A 9,230-nucleotide genomic window follows, 5' to 3' on the forward strand; every position below is an offset into this window, starting at 1 on the left:
TCACATTTCAGACTTTATCTGACCAATAAAGTGTTAACGTATACCGTATAGTATACAACAACGTTCTAAGCTATATCTAACCAAACAGTGCATTCATATTGTATTTTCTAAACAGGTTGTGATCTTTCATTTGGGGATAACAGTGATAGGAATATATTGTGATGAAGTGCACACTGACCTGAGCTCCAGGGGTCTTTTTGTTCTCCTCCATGCTGCTCTCAGTGCTCCTTCTCCGGCTGTGTCTCTGAAATAATCAACACAACTACAGCTGACACAAAACAAGACAACTCAATACAACCGACAGACACAACAAAACAAATCTACAGCTACTTCGTAGGTTCAAAACAGAGGCGAGAAGTAACTAAGTACATTTACTCAAGTACTGTACTTAAAGGGGACCAATCATGCAAAATGCACTTTTGTCCGTCTTGTATACATGAATATGTGTCTCAGGTGTGTCAGGGAACTCACCAAGTGTCAGAAAACACAACCCCCTCTCTTTTCCTCCATACCCAAATCTCTAAAAAACGGGGCTGCAACTGATCTGATATAGACTGATCCAGATCAGTCAAAGGTCTTCTTTGTTATTTATTGAGCTTTAAAACAAATGAATAATGACTATATAATCATATAAGAATAAAACACGGAGGACGAAGATCTCTTTTTCTCCCCCTCTTCTGACAGCCCTGATCTCAAAGCATGCTCCCCTCTCCTGCAGGGGGGCGTGGTCAGCTGCAGCTCACAATAGGCTTGTTTGAGACAAGCGAGACCTGCGCAATTTCGATCAACGTCTTGCTAGTGCGTTGCATGATGGTTAGTCATTTTGTCCGACTTGCTCTGGAGGCTCGCCTACATGAGACGTTGAAATCTCGCGGGACAAAGACGCCCCGCAGCCTTGAGAGCGAGGCGGCGCAGTTCCTCTCCACGGGCTGCGGAAGCTAAATGCTTGATGGGAAACGACTCGCTGGTATCTCGAGCTGAGCGCTCATTGGTGGTTTTTACCACGTGCTGGTGATGAAACTCTCCAATTGGCTCGGCAAAAGTTTGTTGTTGTTTTGTGTCAGTTTTACGTCGCCACATCCATTCCCATTTTTCATCATTGTTCCACAATGTTTATCATCATGAAATTAATGTCTATTTTATACTATACTTGCACTGCTTACCGTTTTCATACTTTATATATCTTAGTGTGTTCATACACACTGTTCATACTGCTCACAGGCTGCTGTGTATATCTAGTGTATTCATACCCCTCACTGTTTATTCATCATTCAATTCATTCTATATGTTATTCTGTAGATTGTGTACATTACTTTTCACTTTATTGCTTGTTGCTCCTGGTTAGAAGCTAAACTGCATTTCGTTGTCTCAGTACCTGTAATATGTGCAATAACAATAAAGTTGAATCTCATCTTGAGCAGGAACAAATGTATTTACTTAGTACATATCTGACATTAACGATTAAACACGTGTGCATTCTTTATAAATGCAAACCGAGTCAAACTGACTCCGGAGGTGGCGGTATGCACCTTAAAGTTGTTTGCAATCCGCCAAAAAACCGAGAGAAGAAGAAGAAGACGAAGCCGACTCCGAGCTGTCCGACTTCAGGCGAGCTTTTTCAGACCTCCCCCGGCTGCGATCGGCTATTCTCGTTTACTTTCGAGGCGAGCCGCAACGCGTCTCAAACAAGCCTAGAATCAGCCCCCTGCAAAAACAGGGCTGGAAAGAGTAAATAGAGCGAAATGAGGCATGGCTAAAATGGAGGGTCTGTTTGGTATTTTGAAAAAAGAACTATATTGATATACTTTATATAGGCATGGCCCTACAATATATTGTTCAGATATAGCATGATAGGTCCACTTTAAGTACCATTTAGAGGTACTTTGACTTTACTTGAGTATTTCTGTGTAATGCTACTTTGTACATTTAGAACAGCTCAGAGATAAATGGTGTACTTTTACTCCACTACATGCATTTAATACATTTAGTTACTTTACAGATCTGGATTAATGATGTGAAATATAATCAAGTGTTAAATCAGACATTAGTTCCACCTGGAGTAAATTCACAAGCTACCCTGCTGTATTGGGACGGGTGGCGCAGTGGTCTGTGCATCCGATCATCAGATCAAGGGGGAGTGCTGGGGAACTCCAGTTCGAAACCCGCTCCTGCCGCCACTGCGTCAGGCCGTTGTGTCCAAGACACTTCACCCGGATTTGCTCCTGTGGGTATCAGTATCAGTATCTGACCATTGCATGTATGATATATGTGTAATGTGTGTATATGTAAAGCGCTTTGAGTCATTGAAAAAGCGCTATAATAAATGTAAGGTATTAATTAATTATTATACAAAGTCATTCAGACTAGCTGCATCTTTACCAGCTTTGAGAACACTTTATGATCAATCATTATAAAACATATATAATAAAAAAATGTATTATCAGAAACACACACGCACACCGCCACACACTGAAGGATGTTACCTCTCTCTCCTCTTCGTCCTGGTTCTTCAGTCTTTCTTCTCCTTGATAAAACACTGCCGTTAAACACACTAATCTCCCTTTAAGGCCTTTACTTATGTTTACCGATCAGCAACGTCCTATAAAAAGCTACGAACAAAGAACGGGAGGCAACAAAAACACGGTTTAACGGATGAAAGCACGATAAATCACCCTCCAGGGATAACCTAACTCTTTGTATGTGTTTTAAAAGTCTCTTAAACACATTACATTCGGTATAACATCTGCATCAATGTATGTTAGCAACGTATAGCTTCTGAGGACCGGAAGCTAGAAACGGACCACCGCAATGCATCATGGGATTTTTGTTTTTGTTTTAAACATCAGTTCACTGCCCCCTGTGGTGAAACAATAGAAAAAACGAACGCTATTAAAATAAATAATAATTAAAATAATAATAATAATAATAATAATAATAATAATAATAATAATAATAATAATAATAATAATAATAATAATAATAGATATGTAAAGATGAGACGGGTCAGACGGATTTTAAAAGTTGTGGAAAATGTTTTGTTTGTAATAATACTTTTTTTATTATATATGTTTTGAATATAATGATTGATCATGAAAGTGTTCTCAAAGCTGGTAAAGGTGCAGCTAGTCTGAATGACTTTGTATAGGCTACTGCAGGAAAGAAAGGAAGCTGATTTAACCTTTTGAACACGATGCAATAGTGACGTTGTGTGGCAATTTTTTTTCTTCCATTTTTTATATTCCTTTGTAGTTAAGTAGGCTCATTTAATAGAGTCCTCCCTTTGTTAGAGTCCTCCTTTTTTTGTTGGCTCATGAGATATATCTGTGCCTTTTGGCCACTTTTGTTTGCTCCTGGCTGTTTGTCTGCCCTTTTGTTAACTTGTGGTGTATATAAATGCTTGTAACGTTACCAATTCCATACTGGTGTATGCAGTGGCGTTTCTAGGTGTACAAAACTGGGGGGGCAGAAAGAGGTCGGGGGAGAGAGAGAGAGAGAGAGAGAGAGAGAGAGAGAGAGAGAGAGAGGAGAGAGAGAGAGAGAGAGAGAGAGAGATGAGAGAGAGAGAGAGAGAGAGAGAGGGGGGACAGAGAGAGGGGGGGGAGGAGAGAGAGAGGGGGAGTGTCAAATTACATACTGAAGACCACAGGAGCAACACTGTGAGCGCATACATTTACGTACACAGCGTGGGGATGTCATAGTAATGCACCTTCATACATGGAGTAAAGCTCACCATCACAAAGTAATTCTTAACAATAACAACAACCGTAATGCTTTAGCATTAAAACACCATAGACTGTAAATATAAGGAAAACACAGACACTCATCATCGAGGTCACAATATCAATCGATCCAGCAGAGGCAAAACACAGAAGATCAACAAAATATATGACATAAATGAACTTACCAAAGCTGAAGGCTCACTTGAAAAGAAAAGCGGCACGGCGGTCCTTCCTCTGACAGAATGTGTCTATCACTTTGGGGATGAAGTCCTGTAGTTGCTGGATCAACTGGCTTTCAATTGAAAGCATGGCCAATGCGTTAAGTCGCGGCTGTCCCATGGTGTTGCGAGTGAAAGTCTTTATCCTTTTGAGGGTGGAAAAGTTCCTCTCTGACTCGGATGTCGTCATCGGAGTTGTCACTATTATTTTGACCAAAATAACAGTCTCAGCAAACGTTTCCTCCAAGTTGTTCTCGTGAATGGATTTCAACAGAGACAGGGCAGTGTTTCCAGTGTGAAGCTCACTGTGGCGGTAGAGCGTGGTCAGCTCAGACTTCAACTTCTCCTTGTTTCCCAACGCAGGCCAGTTTCACGGCGCAGTCAAGCTCAGGTGTAGGAAACGACAGGACATGCTGTGGGAAGAATGAGCTGTCAACAAGCTTTGCAGCGATCAAATGGTCACTCTGTGAGAACCTCTGTCCCACCTGTGAGATGACTGTGTCACAAGCCTCCTTCATCACCGGCGCTGTGCTGCTGACTCGTCGGCCTGGCTCGTCTGTTCCATCATGAGCAGTGGCGGCCAATGCATCAGTTTTCTGCCTCATTTTCTGAACATTTTCCTTGAAACGGCAGAGCGCGCTGTTGATCCCAGGTGCATCGATGCTTCGTTTTTGCAGAGTGTTGTATAGAACATCCACTTCTGGCACAAGCAACGAAAAAAACTCCAGGAGCTGCATAAATGCTCGGTCCCGCAGTTTATTTGACAGGCCGTATGCCTCACTTATGGTGACCGCATCCCATCCTGGTTGTGCGCGTATATGCTTCATACACTGAAGTAGTGCATCTCGGGTCTCCCAAACCGCGTTCACAGTTCTGCTTTTAAAGTTCCATCTCACAGCCGGTGGCCGTGGTATGCGTCACTGTGTTGCCTCTGCAAGAGCTGCAACACGTTTTGGAGCACCGGAGAAAAAAGTGGAAAAAGCAGTTAGATCTGCAAAAAACCCCTTCAGGATGCTCATCCTTGCTGAACACAGTTGCTGCAGGGTCAGGTTCAGTTGGTGGGCGTAGCAGTGAACAAACTGAGCGTTTGGGTACGTCTCCTTCATCACCGTCTGTACCCCGCGCACGTTACCGCTCATGACGGCCGCCCCGTCATAGGTCTGAGCGATTAGCTTTTCTTTCAGCTTCAGGGGTTCCAGAACAGCCTTGATGCTGTTAGAGAGACCTACACCAGTTTTGTCCTTTACTTCCACAAACTCCAAAAAACGCTCTGTAACTGTGAGGTCAGGCATAATGTATCGCAGCACAATCACCATTTGCGATTTACAGGAGACATCGGTTGTCTCGTCGGCCTGAACGGCAACAAATGATGTGTTGTCCACTTGCTTGGCTATTTCCTCCCTGTACACATCATACATGCAGTCCAAGACTTCATTCTGTATGGTGCTTGATGTCCCTTTGAAAACAAGCTGAGCTTCGTAGTGCCGTCGAAGCCTGGAATCGCCCTCACACATTGTCTCGAAAATTGACCTGAATATCCCTGGATTCAGAGAGTCCGCCGACTCGTTGTGGCCCCGCAGTGCTGTCTCACATTTCCCACACAGTTTAATACAGGTGATGATCCGACCAAGCACGTACCTGTTTTCTTCCACCTTCCTATTATGAGAATCAATGCCACGTCTGTAGGCGCTGTCAATCTGAGCTGCAACATTCACCCTTCCAAGTAATCCCAATTTTACGGCATTTTCCAAATGACTGTTGCTGCTCTCATGCTTCATTGTCCTCTCCGAAAGATGCTTTAAGTCCTTGTAACCTGTCCTCGACCAAGTACCTTGATCTTCACCAAAAAGCAGGCAAGGAAAGCAAAAGAGGGAATTCTTCTGGATGCTCGCCGTTAGCCATTTCTTTTTAGCAAACCACTCAGCGTTAAACCCACGTTTAACTTTGCCCGCAGTCTGGACCATTTGGAAATCCGGTGGATGGTGGGCTAAGTGTCTCAAATGTGTGCTCCAGTAAATGGTCAACTTCATTCATTTTCTTTCAGTTTTTTACTTCTTTTAATCGCTGGTGATGTTAGCTATATGCTGCTCTCTCGTCTCCTCTTCAAACTACACGTGACGTTTCGCAGCACTGCACACGTGAGTACTTACAGCCAATCAATTCTGAATTATGTGAGATGACGTATGGTGGGGATGGGAGCACTCTGCCCCTACGGTCATTATTTTTTTGCCACACACATTCAATAGAAAAATACTCTGAGCATGCGCAGTGTAGTTTTTACAATCACCGTTCACTTAGACTGTGAGAGGGAAGGGCAGGATCGGGTTTTGTCCCACATGGCTCTAAACAGCTCAAAACGGCCCTCTAGACACTAATTAGAAGAACACAGACTAAAACAGAAATGTACAGACGAATCAGATTATTAAACATGACCTTAAAATATATTTTATATGTTTTTTTATTTATTTTTTTGTATTTTTTTGTAATCATTATTTGTAATACTTTCTTCTGACACTAGGTGGGGCTGTGCCCCACCTGCCCCTAATGACCCGCCGCCACTGGGTGTATGTCACTTTCCTCTACCCTAGAAGGGGGACGTAACCACTGTCAAATTATTAAACCCTTAGGTGGGGTAGTTCATTTAGGAGAAACCAGCTCGAGCGAGCTAGAATTTGAAAATACACAGCCGGAACATATCTGCCACTTCCTTACAGAGCCCCTCCTCCAACACACACAAACGCGCACATGACCAATGAGGGCACGAGATAAGTTTGTGCACAGATGGAAGGCTGACGGGCAGGTAGGCCATCCAGTTACTTTACGGTACTATGGCTTCCACGGATGAATTTTTGTATGTATTTATTGTCAAAGCATTTAATATATTAATTGCTATCGGGATGTTAAGAGCATTCCATGGAATATAACATTCGGAGCAGGGGCGGTTATAGGGGGGGATGTGCCCCCCTAACACTGGCTGTGGACCCCCCTGTGGCCCCCCTGAAAAAAAGAAAACAAAAGTTTATGATATGACTTATTTATTTATTTTATTTTCTGATTTTCTTATTGTTTTATTTTCTATACATTTCTAATTCAATATTGTTTTCAAGTTTTATGTAAAAATGTTTGAAAACAATAATGCATTTAGTTCTTATTTTTTATCACTCAGGGTTTCCAATGACATTATGATGGCATGGGATGCAGGTGATTGCGTGGTTCTGGTGTTGTTGGACCTGAGTGCAGCGTTTGACACAGTGGACCACGCCATCATGCTAGATAGACTCAGGGAGTGGGTAGGCATCTCAGGGTCTGCCCTCCAGTGGTTTGCCTCGTACCTCAGTGGGAGAAGTTCCTCCGTGGCGGTGGGCCCGTTCTCATCCCACAGCACTCCCCTATCCTGCGGCCTGCCCCAGGGTTCTGTTTTAGCCCCCCTTCTTTTGGCCCTTTACATGCTCCCATTAGGCCCCTTAATTAGCCAATTCAAGGGTGTCTGGTATCACTGTTACGCAGATGATATCCAGATATATTTATCTTTCAAACCCGTCAAAACTTTTAACACCCTCATTACATGTCTGAGAGGATGTCAAGCAACTTCCTACAGCTCAATGCATCAAAAATGGAAGTCTGGTAACACTTTATATTAAGGTACACAAATTAACCATCAACTAGTTGTTAATTAGCATGCATATTAGCAGTATAATGGCTCTCTATTAGTCATTATACAACACTTATTAATGCCGTATTCTACATGACCATATTCTACAAGTAATAAGCCATTAGTTGCGAGTTTTTCCTCAATAACCCTCTAATTAGTGCTTATTTATTGCAAGTAAGGAACTTGTGAGTTTTGGTCTTAATATGCGCTGCTTAATATGGGCGTAATAAGGCAGTAGTAGCACAAGAATAGTCATTCTCCCATAATAACACTTAACAAATATGATCTATTCTTATGGAACAAGACATGAAACTATAAGTGTTAATTGTGTCTAAATAACTCAAAATTAGGTATTTATATCTTATAATATGTTTTGGGGTATTGACAGTTCAGCTACCAATAGCAAGGTGATATTGACCTGTATGTTTCATATTTGCACATTTATATTTTTGTAAAATGTGTACTGAAGGTTAGACCCAGGTACAGGAAGTAGGAGAACGTGAACGGAATATAATGGCAGTAGACATCCATGAGTACACTGCCACTAATTTTCCCTTTGCAACCTGAAGAGTACAAGGGTCAAGTCCGTCAGAAAGCAATGACTGTAAGTGTAAGTGTGAGCCTTACACTTACACTGTAAGGATTAGTAACATATATTGTGTTTATGTGATGACATGTGGAGATGTTTAAACTCAATGAAAAAATGCGTTAGCATTCGCGCTAGCGTTAGCATACACGGTAGCGTTAGCATACATGCTAGCGTTAGCCATACTATTCTGTATACATGCTTATTGTACAGCTAGCATTAGCTATGTTTACCTTGTTTACACTAAGCATGCACTTACACTTGCATGTATGAGATCATTAAGTGCCTTGTAACTTCTTTTTTTATAGTTTCACTCCGTTTGAATGTCACTGGACTGCAAATAAGTCAATAAAGGAGCATGGCTGCTCATTCCCTGGCTCTCAAAAGAGTTTGGCTGGGTGTTTAATCTATGTTCACACTGAGACAACACAGAGAGAGAACAGTACACCTATTGTGTAAGAACATACAAGCAGGTCACACAGTATGATCACAAATACATAAACTCTGTTAAAAATCAGTTTTTATTAAAAAGTACAGGCTGCATATATGTTCTCAGCCTTGGAGAAACTTGACATGTTTTGGTACATGTATGTGTCTGAACCTCTCTTTAGTGGTTCATTAATAAAACAGATATTTCAACGTGTGCCTACTTTGTTCATGAACTGTTGAGGTTAATTTCAGTAGTTGTGTGCTATAATGTATTTACAAAGTGTGAAGAGGAGGCAACTTTAGAATAGGGAACCTGTTCTGGTCAATTAGAGTCAAACTAATAGCTTATTGGTTATGAACAAGACTTCACTTTAGAATAGGGAACGTGTTCTTAGATATAAATAGCTAATTTTGAGTTGTTTAGACTTAATTAACACTTGTAGTTTCATGTCTTGTTCCATAAGAATAGATTATATTTGTTAAGTGTTATTATGGGAGAATTACTATTCTTGTGGTACTACTGCCTTATTAGGCCCATATTGGGCAGCACATATTAAGACCAAAACTCATGTACAATAAGTTCCTTACTTGCAATAAATAAGCACTAATTAGAGGGTTATTGAGGA

At 41.6% G+C, this 9,230-nt stretch overlaps 1 protein-coding gene across 2 annotated transcripts in view; it reads right to left on the reverse strand.

Moving 5' to 3' along the window:
- Positions 1 to 2,789, reverse strand: part of LOC117534737 (zinc finger protein 678-like) — a 40,830-nt gene extending 38,041 nt beyond the window's left edge. The window contains exons 1-2 of one of the 2 annotated variants that reach the window (XM_034198984.1): positions 2,484 to 2,789; positions 179 to 244 (exon numbers count right to left, since the gene is read on the reverse strand). In XM_034198984.1, coding sequence (XP_034054875.1) covers positions 179 to 211 — 33 coding nt within the window. In that variant the 5' untranslated portion in view covers positions 212 to 244; positions 2,484 to 2,789. Of the gene's footprint in view, positions 1 to 178; positions 602 to 2,483 lie in introns of those variants that run through there. The other variant, XM_034198985.1, reaches the window with a different exon arrangement.
- Between the last annotated feature and the right edge of the window lie 6,441 nt (positions 2,790 to 9,230).

Source organism: Gymnodraco acuticeps, unplaced genomic scaffold (assembly GCF_902827175.1).
Source record: "Gymnodraco acuticeps unplaced genomic scaffold, fGymAcu1.1, whole genome shotgun sequence".
In the NCBI taxonomy this organism is placed as follows: domain Eukaryota; kingdom Metazoa; phylum Chordata; class Actinopteri; order Perciformes; family Bathydraconidae; genus Gymnodraco; species Gymnodraco acuticeps.